General features: G+C 44.5%; 2 protein-coding genes across 2 annotated transcripts; both read right to left on the bottom strand.

Annotated features, from left to right (window-relative positions):
- Positions 1-3,473: 3,473 nt before the first annotated feature.
- On the bottom strand, positions 3,474-13,170 carry LOC106814642 (myosin heavy chain, muscle-like). Its single transcript, XM_014818980.1, has 13 exons — positions 13,081-13,170; positions 12,027-12,119; positions 11,541-11,607; positions 10,910-11,008; positions 10,463-10,566; positions 9,513-10,091; positions 8,884-9,264; positions 8,462-8,667; positions 7,441-8,287; positions 6,649-7,283; positions 5,890-6,414; positions 4,094-5,729; positions 3,474-3,873 (listed from the first exon to the last, which is right to left on the bottom strand). Exons 5-13 carry the CDS (start codon positions 10,475-10,477, stop codon positions 3,835-3,837), a joined length of 4,863 nt encoding a protein of 1,620 aa, XP_014674466.1. The 5' UTR covers positions 10,478-10,566; positions 10,910-11,008; positions 11,541-11,607; positions 12,027-12,119; positions 13,081-13,170; the 3' UTR covers positions 3,474-3,834.
- On the bottom strand, positions 10,545-16,109 carry LOC106814639 (myosin-4-like). Its single transcript, XM_014818976.1, has 8 exons — positions 15,888-16,109; positions 15,511-15,654; positions 14,899-15,055; positions 14,609-14,636; positions 13,081-13,180; positions 12,068-12,119; positions 10,910-11,008; positions 10,545-10,549 (listed from the first exon to the last, which is right to left on the bottom strand). The coding sequence occupies exons 1-8, from the start codon at positions 16,107-16,109 to the stop codon at positions 10,545-10,547; spliced, it is 807 nt and encodes a 268-aa protein (XP_014674462.1).
- Between the last annotated feature and the right edge of the window lie 3,382 nt (positions 16,110-19,491).

The raw sequence follows: 19,491 nt of genomic DNA, 5'->3' as shown, positions 1-19,491 counted from the left end.
AGATGAGCAACAGGTCTAAGTGGAGACATTCTTTCTCTGTTGCCCGTGTTCGTCCATAGACTATCGAGACACTGATCCGTGCCTATCCCTCCTGAACGGCCTCGGCTCTCCGCTGTCTGTCTGGCGGCGCCCAACTCGCGGCCCGATCGGATATCTCACGACCCAGGCCGACTGCCGCCTTTAGGCTAGGGGGATACCTATAGCATCGCCATATGCGGCCACCGTGGCTCGACTACTCTTCCTGTTCCGATCTTCTCCCACATTACACCACCGGTGAAGTCTCCCGAACGGACTGGCAGCGTCACATAGATGGCCCGCCCAGCCGGCTTAGTACTCGCCGACGAGGTCGTTCATCGCGTGGACGTGTTCATGCTATCGCCACGCCAAGTTTATGTCGTTATACCCCTGTGGTTGTCGATTGCTAACTACTCAATCGACTATGTACTAGAAGTCGAGTTACTGTAATACCCTGTACGCCCATGAGGATCTACAACTTGCTATTAACCGCCTACATGCCAGAGAATGAGCAGCCGCACGCACGCACGGCACGCGGCTACTAACCATTGTGGTGTGGGTATATGTGGGACTCGACTTTGAATATGTGACGGTTCGCCACCCTGGCGAAAAGTAAACTTGTGATCACCGCTCGCAGATGGCCAGGGCCCGACCATTATCTATAGGAATATGGTCAAATGGTTTTATATATATATATATATATATATATATGAATCTATCCTCTACTGAAGGATTAAATAAGTGCGCGTGTAACCAATAGCTACAACACAACAGGGAACCGTCCAATGCCGAACATTCCCTGGGGAGAGGCGTGCTGACGCCTTAGCATTCTCACCCGTCGAACCACGGTGCGTAGGCCGCGTACACGTATCACGTACGTTACGTGAATTCGCGTAGGCCGGCAATAACGATCTATAATATAGTATGTGTATATATTATGGAGTACATCAGCCGCTAGTACGAATATACTAACCAACACCATGAATTTGCCACCGCCCGCGATAGTGCTTTAGCCATCCAAACAGCTCGGAGTCAGCCGCGTCACGCCACCTTAGGCGTCTGAACCAATAAAGCGTGTATTTCTCCTAGTTTGAGGCGCCAGGCGGCAATTAAAGTATTGGCGCCTGTTAACAGACTGTGAATGTGAACTTTGCGTGAGAGACGCCGCACCGTACTGCACCATGCGGCCGCCTGCCTGTGACACGGTCACCACCTTGATTAACTGAGTGTGTATGTAATATAATATGAATAGCCAATAAACGGACCTGAAACGTGCGGATAAATAGTATTTATATGTAAACTAAAAGCCTTTTATTGATTATATAATACTAATAGGATATTATTTATATAATTATATATACTAGTATAAGGTGTATATGATAAATAGTATGAAAGCTAGCTATGAGGGCATGAAGTTCCATCACAGAACACCCGACCCTTGACCATCAACACACCTGTCCCACAGCTACAAATAAGAGGCGATCGACGATCATCTCAAACCAGAGAAATAATAAAGGAGTAAACTCCAGGTCACTGTAACATCGGTCAACACTAGCTTGCCCAGCCGTTATTTTTGTCGTTGACGAGCTTAGTTAATAAGCGTCGTCGGATGATGCTCGTTTGACGCATAGCTTTCGCCAATGCTGCTGCTGGGTTGATTAGAGTGTGGTGGTCAGGTGGATTCGGTAAGTGGCACACCAGGTGGTTGTGGTGGTTGCATGGTTGGTCGAGTGTCGGTTGGTGGTAGGTCGTGAGTGGCTGGTGATGGCTAGTGGGTAGCGTGGTAGGTCACAGGTCGGTGGTAGGTGAACGCGAGTGATGGTCGGTGAGGTGGTCTCAGACACCGGTAGGTGTGTACTCGGTGCAGTGAATGATGGTCCACGAGTGCGTAGGTTTCCACAGGTGCGTAGCGATGGTGGTACCCCCAGGTAGGTCAGGTGGCACACGCACACACACAGTGTTGGCCTTAGTTGCAGCGGACACACAACCAATCCACAGCCACACACACCCCACACCACACCAACACACCACACTCACCAGCACACGTCACACACACACTACACAGCACCACTAATTGGACTAGGTGTTGGTGGTGGTCGTTCGACATCGTAGGTCAGTGTCCAGTGGCATTGGCTGGTGAGTAGCGTTCAGGTGGGTCCACCACACACACACCACACACACCACACACAGGCTCGCGCGTAGGGCAGCTGACGATTCGCACGTACGGTAACCACACGAGTGCGGTGACAGTGGGTAGCACACACCACACACAACACACAACACAACACACAACACAACCACACCGGTTACGGTTTGCGTGGTAGCGTGGTGGTACGCGTGGTTGGGTGGTTCGGTGGTTGGTGGTCGCGGTGGCGGGTGGTAGTGGTGTTGGTGGCGGTGGTGATGGGTCAACCAGCCAATTATGCTAATATATACAAAACACAGCAGTGTAATACGTGCGCGCATACACCTCGGCATAAATAGCAGCAGAACAACGTGAAACAATGCAAGAATTAACAAGGACAGCACAACACCGAACACATGAATAGGGCGCCTAGAGAAGGTGCGTATCGGAAAAAATGCATCATCGCTACTTCAATGTGATGTCGCTTCTCTGCCAAATGTCCCTGGCTTTACCATTGTACAGGGATAGGGCGCGGACACGTCGGCGACCGGTCGCCCAAAAGGAAATGACTTAGGACCGACGTTACGCATTTAATCTAGAGTGTGGCATGTCTAGAGAAGGTGCGCATGGAAAAATGCACCCCTGGAGAGATATCTAATAAAACGCGTGCATAACAGTTAATAATATTGCGACTCTACACACATATTCATTGCCACATTGCGTAGTTTACCTCCTAATCTATGCCTATCAGGGGAAGCTGCGCTACCGTATTCATTTACAATAATTATCTCTACCTAAGTGTCTGTCTACATACGTAAATGTGTCTGTGTGACTATGGAATGAGTGGCGAAGTCTGCGTGATTTGATTTTTCTTTCCGTCTGTTTTTAGGTATGCATCTCTATTCGTACCTGTGTTTTACGCCCGCCACCGCATACATTTACAATGATCTCTACTTACCTAAGTGTCTGTTTACATACGCGTGTGAGTCCGTGTGGCTCTCCCATGTCTATGTCTGCCTGTTTTTATTTTTCTATCAGTCTGTTTCTATGTATGCATGTGTATTCGTGTCTGTGTGTGATAACTAATTTAAATAACATCCTACAATATATTATTTCGGTGTGTCATTACCTGATTTCGGTAGCCATTTATCATGGTAGTTGGTTAATATATTAATATGATCATATCCTGTATTTATACGAGATGGGTATATGATGAAAATGTTCAGTGGCCGAGCAATTTTCGTAAATATACAACATATAAATGCGTGTAACGAGGTCATCTGAGTGAAACACTCAGTGTCGACGTATTTGTTATCGAAAAATAACGATTGCATGTGAGTGACAGCTATTTTATTTGGTTTTAAACAGTATACAGACCGAGCGATTCGTGCTAGTTCCAATAATAACATGTTTTTCGAAAATCTACGTCTTCATTACGCATTATATCTAGCTGATTACTCTAGGGTAATTTCAGCGAGGGAACATATCCGACCACGAATAGCTGCAGTATATCTAGTAATGTCATCTGTAACGCTCGGTACACTAGAAAAGATAAACGGGCGAATTTGTAGCAGCGGCGGACCCTCTCCGCGACCCGGCCGATACCACGAGGTGTCTGCGGCTGTCGCGGGGATCCATTCCGGCAAGCAAGCATCTGTATTGTCGCTATGGCAATTATGTATCTGGATCAACGTTTATTCCTCGTCATCGATCATCCTTGGTCGGCGGGTTGCCTGCGAAAAAATAACCACGCGGCATTTACAGATCGCACACGGGTACACAGATGCGTAAACTGTTATACCACAGACATGTTTTTGGTAACTGAGATGTTACATTGCTATATAATTGATTTTACATCGTATTTTTTTTCGGCCAAGAGTTTTAAAACATTGAAGATTAGCGAGAACATTTTTGTGGCTTGTTAGAATTTGAATTTTACATCTTTGTACTTACGGCGGTAGGACGCATGGAGAATCCCGAGCTACGAGCAGCAGCTCTCAGCTTAGCGACGGCAGCTTCTGCATCCTCAGCGCGTGCCTCAGCCTCCTCCAGCTCAGCCTGCGCCTTGCGGTACTTGGCCAGGTTCATGTTGGCCACCTCCTCGGCCTCGTCGATCTGGCGCTTGTAGAGCTTGATCTTGCCGTTGAGTCTCTCCAGCATGTCCTGCATGTGAGCCTGATTCTTTTTTCCATCGTCGATCTGCATGGCCAGGTCCTTAACGTTGCGGTCTGCTTTGCGGTAGTTCTTCTGGGCTTCACCGAGGCGGCGGCGTTCAGCATCCAGCTCGGTCTCAAGCTCACGAACGCGCTGTTCCAGCTTGACGATCATCTTCTTGCCTCCCTTCAGCACGTTGGCTTCAGCCTCATCCAGACGAACCTGCAGATCCTTCAGTTGGCCTTCTACAGTCTTGCGGGCCTTCTCAGCGTGGCTAGCATGTTCTTGCTCCTGGCGCAGCTCCTCTGCCAAGCGGGCTGCATCGGCAACGGCACCTCTAGCTTTCTCATCGGCAGCCTTGAGCTCATTGACGGTCTCATCAAGATCGGCCTGCATGGTCGTCATGTCACCCTCCAGCTTTCTCTTGGCGGCGTTGGCAGACGCGACATGGCTCTGTAGATCTCCGATACGATCATTGGCTTCATTTAGCTCAGCTTCAACTGCGCGGCGGTGGCGCTCTGCCTGCTCCAAAGAAGTACGCGTCTCCTCCAGCTCAGCGCTGATGGCATTGCAGCGGCGCTCGCTGGCTCCCAGCTGCTCGCGGATCTCCTCGCGTACGCGCTGTTCCTCCTCAAGCTGTGCTAATAGGTCAGCGAGCTCGCTCTGTAGCTTCTTCAAGTTCTTTTGAGCATCGGCGTTCTGACGGTTGGATGAGTCTAGAGCGACCTCCAGCTGGTTGATGTCATTCTCAAGCTTCTTCTTCATGCGCATTGCCTCCGCCTTGCCCTTGGCTTCGGATTCGAGGCTGGCTTGCATGGAGTCAACAGCGCGCTGGTGGTTTCTGCGGGTCGTCTCAAACTCGTCATCCTTCTCTGCGAGACGTCTGTCAACCTCCTGCCGAATCTGCTGCAATTCGAGTTGACCGCGGACGACCTTGGACTCTTCTTGCTCCAAGGCGGCCTCGGCCTCCTCTAGCGCTGCCTGCAGTTCCTCTTTCTCCTGCTCGAGCCTCCTGCGGGCCTTGTCCATCTCGTGGACGCTCTTGCCTCCCTCGCTCAGCTGGTCAGTGAGGTCTTTGATTTCATCAGAGAGGTTTCTATTCTCACGCTGGACAGATTCCAAACTGTCGGCTGCCTCTTCCTGGGAAGCCTTCGACTTGAACAGCTCTGTGGACAGGTTGCGGCATTCGCGTTGGGAGGCCTCAAGCTCGGCAGCCAGATCATCACTCTTCTGCTTCCACTCGTGGATGGTCTTGTCGAAGTTGCGCTGGCGCTTCTCTGCGGCGTTGGCTGCGCTGGTCGCACGCTCCACTTCAATTGACATGTCATCCAAGTCATTGGAGAGCCTCTGCTTTGCTTTGTCGAGTTGGACATTCTTTGATTGTGCAGCCTCGAGTGTGTCTTCAGTTGCCTGAAGCTTAGCTTGGAATTTACGCCTGTTGAAGAATGATAAAAGTAAAATTATGCATTAACATGTGCCTAATAGCAGCTGTGTACATTAAAATTACACGAAGAGATATTGCTGGGCAACTGTGCTACATACGTGTAACGTTTCTCTCATATCGTCCATAAAGTCAGTCAAATGCTGTCACTTACTTGAGTTCCTCGGCCTCTGGTCCGCCACCTCCCAGCCCCTCGCTTTCCACTCGCGCACGCAGGGTGTTGAACTCGTTGTTGACCTTGGCCAATTGCCTCTGCAGAGAGCTCTTTCCCTCAGCCTCCTCTTCTAGCTGTTCGCGCAGCTGCTCGGCATCGTGTTGAGCATTGCGTAGCTGTGCATGCAGAGATGACTTTTCCCGCGACTCCTCGTCAACTTGGGCCCGTGTTTCCTCCAACTGTGAAGACAACTGCGCCTTGGCTCTCGTCATTTGGTTTAGCTGAGACTCAGCTTCCTCGAGCTGACGCTGTAGATCGTTGATCTCGTTGTTGGCCTTGCTCTTCTGAGAATTCATGTCATTGATGGAGCGCGCTGACTCATCTAGCTTAGCGTTAGCATCGCTCATCTGGTTCTCAAGTGCTTTTGCCAACTTCTCGGCCTGTGCTTTGCTCTTATTGACGTGTTCCATGTTTGCCTTGCTGTCATCCAACTCCACCTTCAGCTGAGCCTTTTCCTTTTCAGCCCTTTATAAATAAAGTAATGTATAAATAGGTAATAATTATACGGCCAAAATATAGTCTATTCCTCATCCGTGTGCTCTTGTAGCGGAAAAATATGTTAATAAATAATAATTATCGTCATAAATAAATAGTAATTGCCGAATGATGATGATTACTAACTATTATGATAAATTTAGATACAGTGACGTTTTTTGTAGTGCATATCTATCTAATATATTTCAGGAGACGGGTACGTACTTAGCCTTTATTTTTTGCATTTGGTCTATCTGTTCTCCCATCTCACTGACAACATCGTTCTGCTTCTTACGAAGAGAAGAAACGACAGCCTCATTTTGCAAAGCTTGCTCTTCCAGGTCCCGTCTAAGCTTGGCCAACTCAGCCTCGCGCTTTCTATTCAGCTCGACCTGGGCGCTGGTGGCGCCTCCTGCCTCCTCAAGGCGTTCAGTCAGCTCCTCCAACTCGCGAATTGCATCGGCTCTTTGCTTCTCAACCTTTGAGCGGGCTTGTCGCTCGGCTTCCACCTCTTCTTCGATCTCTTCCACGCGCGCCTGCAGTTCCTTGATCTTCTTTTGCAGCTGGTGAACGATTCCCTGTTCATCCTCGCATTTGCTGCCCATGCCGGCGAGCTCCTTGTCCTTTCTGCGGACGGATTCCTCGAGTTGATGTTTGACATGCTCCAGCTCCTCAACTGACTCCTGTGCCATCTTCAGGTCTCCTTCCACCTTCTTCTTAGCTTTTTCGACATCGTTGCGGACCTTCTTCTCACGCTCGAGGTTGTCCTCCAACTCATCAAGAGTCTGTTCCAGCTTGGCTTTGACCTTGGTGAGGTGATTGCATTTATCCTCTTCTTTATGCAGATCATCACTTGTCCTCTGCAATTAATCAGTTTCGATATCATAAAGATGTAATTGCGTATCGTTGAGGGGCGGAATGATGGAACTTTGATGAATACGCAGACATTTTGTTCATGCATAACCCTTGTTGTGTCGAGAACTAACTAGATATTATGGAATTGTGTTATATACTTACGCTCTGGTGTTCGGTAAGGTTTTTCCTCTCTTTGTTTCCTTTAGCAATTTGTTCCTCCATCTTGGCAATCTCCTCGTTCAGCTGTTTAATTTGGTGCTCCTTTGCATTTCTCTCGCTCTCCATCTTCTTCAATGCACGTTCTAGCTCCTCGATCTGGTTCTTTAGATCACTGCATTCAGATTCGACCTTCCTCTTAGCATCACCGACAGAGGCAGCTCCCTGCTCTTCCTCGGCTAGACGGTCTTGCATATCCTGCAGCTGCGATTCCAAGTCGTGTTTCTGCTGCATCAGCTTGGTTGCACGCTCTTCAATGTCGGCAATGGTTTCGGATTCGTTGGCGCAGCGAGCATACAGGTCATCCTTCTCTTTGGTAATCTTGGCAACAAGGTCTTCACTTTCCTTGCGCAGTTTAGATTCCTTGGACAGCTCATCCTTGACCTTCTCAAACTCTTCCTTCATCGCCTTGATCTCATCCTCCTGGCGGGCAATGCTCAGCATGGGTTTCACCTTCGTGTACAGCTTCCACCATGGCCAGTTGCGGCACTGGATGTACTTCCTGACGTTGCGCTGAATGACAATCATTGCCAGACGCTGGGCCTTCATCACTTGGTAACGAGCTCGTGTCTGCTTTCCACGGACCCATGCCTGGGCAAGAGTGATAATGCGGGTGATGCGTTCGTCACGCAATTCCTCAAGCTGACCCAGCGAGCCGGCCTTGAAGAAGACCTTGGTATGACCGAGCCTGTACATTGCCGTGTCCCATTGTAGCTCGGCAAGAATTGCTGCACTTGCATCTTTGCTGTCGCAGAAGCCTTCTGGGACAGCACTCGGAGCCAGAATCTTGTATCTGTACAAACGTATTACATATATAACATCATAAATAGACGCACGAGTAAAGCAAACTTAATGCCTGTTTTGATCGTTTTACGATACTGTGATGTCAGCAAGATCGTGGAATTCATTAATTAGTTCCGAAATATGTTATAAGCATAATATAATAATGTTATCTGTAGGCACTAACCTCTGTTTGAAGTCTCCATACACGAGCCTGTTGGGGAAGCCCTTGCGGCAAATACGGATTCCTTCCAGTACACCGTTGCAGGTCAGTTGGTTCATGACCAGTGCGGCATCAAGAACACCCCCTTCCTTGTTCTCGTTGGGGATGATGCAACGCACGAAGTGAGGAGCCGTGGCATTCAGGGCCGCCATCAACTTGTTCAATTGTTCCTAAATAATTATAATTATGTTAATGCATATATCACTACAAGCATCTTGTTAATGTGATGGTTGTAATTATTAGCTCAGTTGTTTTTCGATTTTCTCCCTATATCTCCTTCATAATGCGAGCGACCAAGGCATGCATGGTTACACATCATGAAGTTGTATTTCGTAATGAAATATTACTCTACGATGGAATTAGTTAATATCCCCAAACGAACCTACCCTGTAGAGAGCAGATACGGTCTGGAAGGCGGATCCCTTCTTCCTCTTTCCCTTTCCACCGGTGTCCTCATCAACCACTAGTTTATCAGCAAACAGATGCGAAAGCGTTTGGTTTCCATGCGACTTGGCGAATGTGACAGCCACGGTGTCGTTGATGGGATCCTTGTTCTTTTCCAGCCAGTGGTTGACGTTGTAGTTGACGATGCCAGCGTAGTGGACAACGCCAAAGTGAGCTTCAGACTGGCCTGCCTTTGGTGGTTTCGGCTTGATGAAGCTTTGCGATTTGCCAAGATGGTTAACTTGCATCTTTTCCAAGAAGGTCATGTCGGTTGCTTTCGGGAACATGGACTCTTCCTCAAGGATAGCGAATACACCCATGGGCTGAAACATTGAAAATATTTTTTTTTTAATTCGAGCTCAAATTTAATATAAAATTAACGGGAATTAGATTAAGATTACGGAATTACGAATATTTCATTTGGGTATATAATACGTTAATTTTAAGTTAGTCTTTTTAACACCTTACCTTTTCAATCATATTAATTATTAATTGGTTTTGAGAATTTTTTATTTGCGTGAATTATTTAAAGAGGCTAATTGGAGTTGTTTGGAGTTGGAAGCCAGTGTACCTTTTCAATCATGTCAATGCAAGCCTGGAGATCCAGACCGAAATCAATGAAGGTCCATTCGATGCCCTCACGCTTGTACTCTTCCTGTTCCAGAATGAACATGTGATGGTTGAAGAACTGCTGCAGCTTCTCGTTGGTGAAGTTAATGCAGATCTGCTCAAAGCCGTTGAAGTCGAAAATCTCAAAGCCAGCAATATCCAGGACGCCAATGAAGAACTGCTTCTTGCCTACGGTAGCAAGGGTTTTGTTCACCGTCGCTACCAAGCCGCGGAACATGCGGTCGTACATAGCCTTGGCCAAAGCGCCGACGCCGTTGTAGCACTGCTCCTTCGTCTGTCCCTTGGTGACGTACTCATTTCCGACCTTGACGCGCGGCTTCAGGATGCCCTTGACGAGGTCAGCATCAGAGATGCCCAAGACATGGGCGACCTTGCAGGCTGCTTCGGTGCCGTCGGCCTCTGCCTGCTCCTCCCTGGGTCTCTGCTTGAACTTCATGACTCCCATATGCATCACGGCGGAGACAATTTTGTAGATGTCCCATTTCTCTCTATCAGAGAAACCCAGAATATCGAAGGCTTCCTACAAAACACACATAATGTTATTGAAGTGGTGGTGGGGTATTTAGTGCCGCGAGAGGAGGAGATATTATGAGTAACAGTAAATCTAACCAGAGAGCTTATTGGAATTATCATACAATTATCGTTCTCGTATCGTATCGTATGTGTGAATAATGGACGAAAATATCGATCAAATAATTAAGGAACAAATTCAATCCAATGTTCTAAATAACAAAGATTGCGAATATATATTACATATTATATATTATATATTATATATTATATATTATATATTTTATGTATACACACTTTAAATATATGTTATCAAGAGCTAATACTACATTAGGTATTATTAGCTCTTGATTTTAGTTGTTAAGCGTGGGATGGACTCACGTCGGTCAACCTCATCTCCTCGCCATCGTCCACTCCGTCGATGTACGTCTTGCCCTGAGCGATGAAGTAGTATGTGCTGACGTCATCCTGCAGCAAGCATGTCTCTGAAATGGAATTTTTGTCATCACGCGCGAAAAACGTATATGTGCGCTCGTGACGTTCACGTACGTACGCCTAGTATGCGTTGTTATTCTCATATCGTTGCGACGTATAAAAGAGAAAAGAACATATATAACATATATATCCAGTTACATTATTCGTGTACTTTCGGGACTAATTCCCATTTTCACGCGTGTCACCTTTTTCTCGCGTTGCAAACGTGTATTCAATTATTCATGCTCATGTATACTTTCCGTACCGTTTGCTATTTTTACATATACGGTATATTTTATATATTTTGTGATTTCTTATATTTTACAATTTTATATTCTAGCCGCGGGTTCTTACCTTTAGTCTTTTCGATGCCACCAGATGGCAGCTGATAGAAGATGTGGTAGCTACGCTCGAGCGGGGCCTGGGAGACGACACGTGACTTCTCCAGCAGATCTACGAAGTAAATGTTTTATCATAAATTAATTGACTGTTCCATGTCCCTATAGAATGTCTGTTCTTAATCGTAATTCCCTATACGGTGATGGGTCTAGACAGTGGCGTGAGAACATATCACACACTACACACACTACATACACACACTACATACACACACTACATACATTCACTATTTTACATTTATATTTTTGGTTCTTGGTGCCGTGGTATAGTAGAATCCTACGGTTTATAGTAGGAGTAAATATTGTTTTCCTGTTAAATTTATAAACGGGGATAACCGGTATTTCCCAGTTTCTCTTGATAAAAATCAATTTCTCGTCCCGTTGATGTGTTATGATGAAGGAAATAGTTTACAATGCTTTCACCAAAAATACTAAATTTTCATAAACCTCAATAATTTATATATATATATATATATATATATATATATATATATATCTGTATGTATGTATATATTATATTATAATATATCATATCGGTAGATTTATAATTATTCTCATATTATCTTGAACGTGTTTTTTATACTCACAAATTCAATATTCGGCCTCCAGTCCAGTTTTCAAGCATGGGCCAAAGTGAATGCGGATGAATTTACCCCTGAATGAGAACAAACGCATAATTATAAACGTAATAGAAAAATCAATAAGCAGGTGGGAAGAAATAAAACAATTAACAAAGATTATTATTAAGTAAAGTTCTTAGGGGTTGAAGGTAACAATATTTGCATTCTCTTTGCGCACGAATATGTATATATATATATAATATATATATATATTATATATATATATATACATATTCGTGCGCAAAGAGAATGCAAATATTGTTACTTCAACCCCTAAGAACTTTAACTTATAATAATCTTTGTTAATTGTTTTATAATATATATATATATATATATATATATATATATATAAATATATGTATATAATGTATGTGTGTAAATATAACTATATATATATGTTTTTTAATAATTTATTTGATTAAAATCATAATTATAATTTAATATTATACTTACGAAACGAGAGGAGTTGTCGTTTCTGACGGTCTTTGCGTTACCGAAGCTCTCAAGCACGGGGTTAGCCTGCACGATCTGATCCTCCAGACTCACCTGTAAAAGGAAAATTGCGCAATTAAATACAGGTGTTTACATCGGAGCTGCGTGTGTTCACTCCTGCGACGTCTCGCTGTAAGACGATTAAATAAACGTTAATCGATGATAAACTTATATATTTATATTGCGCGTATGAAACGGCAAGTATTACAAATGCATTTATAATTTATAATAATGATCATGTTGTACAATTAGCAGATGGCTAGGGCCTATATATGATCTAATGTTTTATTAACTGGGTGATTCCAGTGGTTTGTCTTCAACCTAACGCGTGCGCCTTTGTAGCTATACTATTTGTCTGTATATAGGATCGCACATATTGTATACGCATTTGCATTTCATCGAGCAATATTCACAAGAACTCATTAAAGTCGAAGCACAACATTTGAAATGCATTTAAGATCTACACAAAGCTTCTTGTTGAGACGAAATTCTCGTAATTCTATTGAAAAACAATGACACGCTTAAGAATATCGTGCAGCGAAAAAAAAATTCAAAACACACAATAGCAAACACCGTGCGGGTAGAAACAGCGAACAGAACGGTACAAAAACAACCCGAAACAGCAAAATACAGGAAACGTGAGGTGGAAATATTTAAAAAAAAGAAAAGAAAATTAAGGAAAACTAAACACATATATAATAATTTCCGTGAAATATGCCTGCGTTTTTCGCTACTATTGCACTCTGGGTCGGATAGTGAGGGGTGTGGTAATCAGTAGGTTAGTGAGGAGCCCGTGAATGTAGGGGTGGAGTAGTAAGTGAATGGGGGTAGAAGAGGGGTTTGGTAATTAGGGAATATAGTAGTGTCGGAGTGGGGTAATGGGGGAGCGGATTATTGAGGGTGAGTTAGACGAGGGGTGGGGTAGTTAGTAAATGAGGTAGTGCAGCGGGCAGGAAAATAAGGGAGTGGGATAAATCAATCCGGTAAAAACACACAAAATCAACCCTCAACCAACCTGTTTGTCACTGTCCTTCTTTTGGCCAGACGCGGCCACAAGGGCGAAATAGGAAATTACTTTCTTCGTGTTCTCAGTCTTACCGGCTCCGGACTCGCCTCTGTTTCACGAAAATTTTTACAAGAATACATAAAACCGCAAACGCGACCGTGACGAAGGTTGGCAGCGTTGTCATAGCAACGAGAGCGCCGCCGATGCGAGAATGGAATGCCATCGGATTCAATCGTTACAGTGGCCAACGAGAAAACCACAGAAAATGTCGGCACTAAAGCCGCGTCTGTTCATGATCACTGGCTTGTCGCTCTTCAAACGCGTATTAGCGTAGCGTGATAGTTTTCATCGCTTCAAGCGCCCAGAATTCGCGTGGGCATTTGATACGGATGTCGATGTACGCACGTATGTTGTTATAGAATGCAAATTACAACATTCAGAATCACGCGAATTAAGTTAAAAAAACGTTCATTTTACGTAAAAATTTATGTAAATTCACAAACACGTGATTAGCACATGATAAAACATCATAGTTAGTTTTTCGCACGCCGGTATGTTCGGTATTCTTGATCTCTATCTAGCCGGAAAAGTAGTATGAAGAAGACGGGGAGGGTAACCATGCACATTTCAGTGAATCGAGTAGATATATTTGTGTATCGTGTTGGATCGCTTGCTCTAACACTGCGATAGCATACATTCGCAAAAAAACACAAAAACACAAAAACACACAATCACACGTCACAAAAGTCGACTCGGATTTGAAAACCATGCTGAGGAAAATCCGAACCTCTAAAACATCTTTCGGAAAAAAAACGAATACTGAAAAAACACGAAAATGCTTGGAATGTACATGTGCAACTCCTCTAAAATATGGGTTACAAAGTATTCCTTTACGGGCATATCTCGACAAGTAAACAGCTAGTTAGCACACGTTGATTTGTATGGGTGTGGGTATGGGTGCTACACATTATATTCTCACAACTCACACATTTCACACTCAACAAACCTTGACTTCGCGCATTTTTTCTTTTCTAGAGGTCGCCACTAAGACGAAGTAGGAAAATACTTTCATCGTGATCTGTGGCCGCAGACTCGCCTATGTTTTTGCAACGATTTCACGTAAAAAACACACACGAAAAAATGATGAATCGTGCGTCGGCAAGACGCCACGTGCGCATGCAGACGATAAAAACGGGCGAACGCCATCCTAAGAACCGACAAAACAAGAGCGGAATGAACGAAAAAAAACACGCGAATTCATCAATCAAGGTAGCGTTCCCGAAAAAAACATTTGAAAAAAAATTGCTGGCATCGTAAAAGATTTATTCGTCACGTTTCGCGGCTTCTTGATACGTCTCCGACGTAAGCCAATAGAAAAGCGATTAGTGCTTAATAGAGCTTGTCATCAGGAGTCGGTTCTCTGAGTAAAACGTTCGAAATTACAGACGAGGTCAAAAATATTGCAGGAGCGTTTGCGAGCCCTTCTCAAAAATAACTCGAAAAGACATCGGAGTGAGAATGTGTATCATATACGTACGTGATAAGCATGGACTGGTCCTCGCGATCTGGAAAACGAAGTGATAAGGGCTTTGAGTACAAGCCTATATACGACAAACATGCGCGCCCGCGCACGCACACGCGCACGCACGCACGCACGCACGCACATTTAATTCAATTAACGTTATATCGTAAAATGACGTTATTTTCGCGTTCTACCAGAAAACGAATGTTGAAAGAGTATGATGATTTGATGGAACCTATGAAAATTCCTATAGTATTTCATACGATGAATTTTATTTGAGACATTTGCGGCAAAGCTGTACTCACTCATCAACATTTCCGTGTAGGCGTTGTCGGCGATGGAGAACAGATGTGGCGGCATCTCCGGACGACGCTTGCCACGGTATTCCTGCACGACCTTTTCGATGTAGATCGGCAGCCTCTTGTAGGGGTTGATCACGACGCAGAAGAGTCCAGAGTAAGTCTGCAGACGCGAGTAAATATATGAGCTTCATGGTGATAGTCCGTAAACATTAGTTTTATGGGATGAAACGAAATCGAATGATAAACGATTTCGTTTCAACCAGCGAATTATCCGCAAAGGTTCGTTCTGACGCATATAGACATGAGACAATAATCACAAAATAAGATGCGACACTTTCATTACAGCAGTCACCGCTTTATCGGGACAAGGTCGGGAACAACAAAAATATCTCGATTAAGCGGTGGTCCCAATTAAGCGGTGTACACATATCAACTTACATATAATCAAGAGTACATAATAGAGATCTCTATTATGTACTCTTGATATAACGATTGTTTTTAATTTTTCTTTCTGTTTAAGCGATGCGCCCGTTTATCCGAGGCCCGATAAAGCGGGGATCACTGCAATGATGCACTGCAATGTACCACCGCGACACTACCTGTAGAGATACTTACGTAGATCATCCAGGCGTGGTATCGCTGTCTCAGGTTGTGCAGCACCGATGCGTCGTTGAGGTACGTCAGGTGAGCCATGTCTTCCACCTTCTCGTACTTTGGTGGATTCATCTGCTGCACCTGCGCCTCCTTCAGCACCTTATCCTGCAGAAACACAACAATGGCGTCCGGAAATCATTCACAAGGGACATCACGGAACACAGGCCTTCATGAAAAACACGTTGCAGTCAACCGGTAGACTAAGAAGGGTCTGATCGCATTAGGTTTAAGTGTAAGTATATATGTAGCCACTAGCATAACGCATTACGTCTCTGATTATCCTACCACTGTTAGAATGACTCTATGTACTGAAGTTCATTATTCGTTCTCAGCGTTACCTCGCCCTTGACGACGACCGTGATCTTGTCTCCAGCTCTCTCTTTGATTTCCGCAACCTGGTAGCCCTGCTTCGGACATGGCACCCAGCACATCTTCTTGCCGTCGAACGGGATGTTCTGCTGCTCGATTCTCATCTTGTCGGTGGGCTTCAAGAACTGCCACGGGTCTTGCTGGCCGAGCTCCTTCGTACCCCATGGCAACGGCAGTGCTTGCAGTAACATGACGTCGCTGGATCTGCTGCAAGCGACTTCGGTCGGTTGGCTAGCAGGCAAGCTGTGGATGCGAGAACGTGCCACGTTCTAAACAGTCACGATCCCAAAACTTCTAAGTATAGCGTGGAATAACCTTATCGGATAAGAGTGGGGGCATTGTGGAATATGCTCATATGATAATAGTGCTCATGTAGATAGCGTTGAATTAGGCAAATGTGAAAATCGTGGAATAAGATGATTGAATGAGAGTTTACGATCAATTTTGGAATTATATTTTACGATATATCCATGTGATTATCCTATTAGCACCAGTTTCAACAAGTGTTCTAGTTATCTATGCTAAACTGTATAATAAGATAAATTCTAAAGATATTGACTCTATTATCTATCTTTCATCTATTATTCTATAGATAACTTTACGTAGGCGATCTGCACCTGTAGGATGTGCGAAGTGTTGGAATGGGATTATATGCATGCAACACTCACTACAGTCTGCATGCACATCTATATGCCAAGCTGACTATACATACTTAAATTATACTAAGTGAATGTATATTATATATATTTTTTACTTATAATATGATTTATTTACTTATATATATTTTAATTATAAGTTCAGTTAATATGTGCGAGTGGAAACGCTATATAATTCTTAACCATCGATATTGTGCAGTACGTCATTCTGTTGATATGGACAGCTATGCTCACTGTCTAAATCAGTTGATAAGTAAGTATAACTAATATAAATAGTATGAAAAGTGAAGTATAAATAATTAAAAAGTATTAAAATAAAGTAACAATTAGCACATCTTTCAACCCGTTAACTTTAATCGACTCAGCAGCTGATAGCGCTAGTGGCGAAACTTTCACTAGAGCAAATATAACTCCTAACGGTAAACTTAAGTAACTTTAGACTTACGGTATCCCGAGAGAAGATCTGCTGCTTCCACCAAATACCACGGCATTTATACCAGGACTGTGAAGCCGGTACCACTAGACTTATCGTTACGAACCATCTGATTAGTCGGAAGTTTGCACACGCTCTCGCGTCATCCAATCGTCGACGTTGACACATCCCCCGGAACGCGAGACTTCGATGGAAAATGCGGCGACAAAAAAACGCGTCATAAAAATTCGCGGGCACGTGGACGGAAATAGATCGTGTGACACAGCTTATATTTAGACCGACGAATAAGGGCATCGCGTAGAAGTTTACGTAGTCGTGGCGTATGCACATATGCGGGAGGCGATCGAGTTTATCTATTTTAAGTGACTCTGGTAGGCACCACGTAACCGCACACCGGCTGCTAAACCCGCCATGAACATTAAAAATATAAATTTCCTTGATTTAATGACTCCGTCTGGCTCGTCGGTGCATTTTATTCGTATTAAGATGCTCCCTTTACGCGGTGGGCTAAAACTGTACGGGAACCATGTACGTATACACGTGCTCGGGATTGCGAGGGAAGCGAGTGCCATATTTAACAAAACCGGGGATTGAGAAGTCAGCTCCCGCCGTGCCCTATACAGCTGTACAACCGTAAATGATTGCTGTGCCACACGAAAACGAGCATGGTAATAGAATGCGATAGAGTCGAGGAAGCTAGAGATAAATAAAGAGGGGCAAAGTGCAAATGCAGGCATAGCTAGATAGATAGAGCAGACGGAGAGAACGAGAGAAAGCGAGCTCGAGAAATCATGGGAGAGCGCGCGTGAGAGCGTGAGAGGGAGACAGAGAGCGCAGGCGAGACAGCATGCAAGCGACGAGTGATGAGACTGGGCTAAAGAGAAAAATGGTTAGGCATTACTAAAAGCAGTTTAGTAGGCGATGTAGTGTAGCGCTGGCTTCTATGCCTGCTGTCTGAATGTCTGGTAAAAACTTAAACTATTTCCTGCTACTATACAGCGGCTGATTTACAGCTCACAGCCTTGATCAGCCGAACAGAGAGAAGTGAGACGGAGACAGAGAGACAGAGACAGAAAGAAAACGAGAGGAAAGCGAGGGGAAGGAAAAAAGAAAGAGAGTGAAAGACAAAGAGAGATAGACAGAGAGAGAGAGCGAGAGAGAGAGCGAGAGAAAGAGAGAGAGAGAGAGAGAGAGAGCTGACATGCTTCACGATGACGAATGAAGAAGATCAAAGAGAAGGTAACGATGGAAGGGATGTCTAAAACATGGAGAAGGTAAGCGATGATGATGTTAAACAGGGAGGAAGGTAGGCGAGTGGAAGGAGTTAAACATAGAGAAGGTAACGGAAGTGAGGATCTCTTAAACATGGAAAGGTAATCGAAGTGGGAGGATCTAAACATGGAGGAAGTAACGGCGAGATGTCTAAACACTGGAGAAAGTAAGCGAGTGGACGATTTAAACATGAGAAGTAACGAGTGGAGATCTAAACATGGAGGAAGTAACGATGGGAGGGATGTCTAAACATGGTGAAGGTAATCGAGTGGAAGATCTAAACATGGAGGAAGTAGGCGATGGAGGGAGTCTAAACAATAAGGAAGGAACGAGTGGAGGGCCTTAAACATGAGAAGTCAAGCGAGTGGAGGGAGTCTCACAACATGGAGAAGTTAACGATGGAGGAATTCCAAACATGAGAAGTAAGCGAGTGAGGATCTAACAAGTGGTCAATGACAATTAATGTTTTTACAGCATTTCGAAAATGTCAAAAATGACAAGAATGAGTTAACTTCCCTACCAAGGCCAGACCTAGACAGCCATAAAACCTGTCTGTTGAAGATACAATGCTAAGTCCCCGTCCATCTGACCAAAAATCAAGGCTCCGCCTGCCAAAAATCTCTCAGCGCTTGAAAACTTTTCCAAAGGTGATAGGCCAATTAAAATTCCAAGTGTTATCACCAAGGAATTCATGGATTTTTCACCAGATGAGAAGCACGCGAAAACACACTATATCACTGAGGGTTGAAGCTCGTATCAACATAGAGCAAGTGGGGTTATCGCCGGGAGAATGTTCAGAATGCACCCAGATTGTGTTGATATTCGAAATCATAATAGAAACGGCCAGAGTGGGTGTGATGCTCTGTTATACAAAACGAAACGAACCAACATTGGCCCTGCATAACTTCAGATTTGACGCCCACAGTTGACGAGCAGGGATCCAGATCTACCGGCATGCCGACTGTAATGCAGATAGGAAACTCAAGAACATAAACAAACAGCTTCAAAGTAAATTCATTCACACAACCTTCAATAATTGCAATCCTCGCAGCAGTGCTAATGCGCTGCAGTTCTCGTTTAGATTGGTTAGGCAATTGTGAGACTGGATCTAGTGAGAGTGCATTGGTAATATACAATTTGATAAAAATTATTATGTAATGATAGTGTGTTTTGAATGAAGAAACCTATTTGGGCGATGTGCTACACACACAT

Source organism: Priapulus caudatus, unplaced genomic scaffold, assembly GCF_000485595.1.
Source record: "Priapulus caudatus unplaced genomic scaffold, Priapulus_caudatus-5.0.1 Scaffold955, whole genome shotgun sequence".
Classification (NCBI taxonomy): domain Eukaryota; kingdom Metazoa; phylum Priapulida; class Priapulimorpha; order Priapulimorphida; family Priapulidae; genus Priapulus; species Priapulus caudatus.
Note: the sequence above shows the minus strand (reverse complement) of the source record. Positions and strands in the feature narration are given on the sequence as shown.

Excerpts from the sequence above, each read along its gene's own strand:
- LOC106814642 (XM_014818980.1), bottom strand. Across the intron at positions 8,668-8,883 it reads CCGTATCTGCTCTCTACAGG|GAACAATTGAACAAGTTGAT; the intron begins GTAGGTTCGTTT and ends ATAATTATTTAG. Across the intron at positions 5,730-5,889 it reads CCAGAGGCCGAGGAACTCAA|GCGTAAATTCCAAGCTAAGC; the intron begins GTAAGTGACAGC and ends ATTCTTCAACAG.
- LOC106814639 (XM_014818976.1), bottom strand. The coding sequence starts at position 16,109 with ATGTTACTGCAAGCACTGCCGTTGCCATGGGGTACGAAGGAGCTCGGC. Across the intron at positions 12,120-13,080 it reads AGAAGGACAGTGACAAACAG|GTGAGTCTGGAGGATCAGAT; the intron begins GTTGGTTGAGGG and ends TTCCTTTTACAG. Across the intron at positions 11,009-12,067 it reads CCCCGTGCTTGAGAGCTTCG|ATCTGCTGGAGAAGTCACGT; the intron begins GTAACGCAAAGA and ends TTTACTTCGTAG.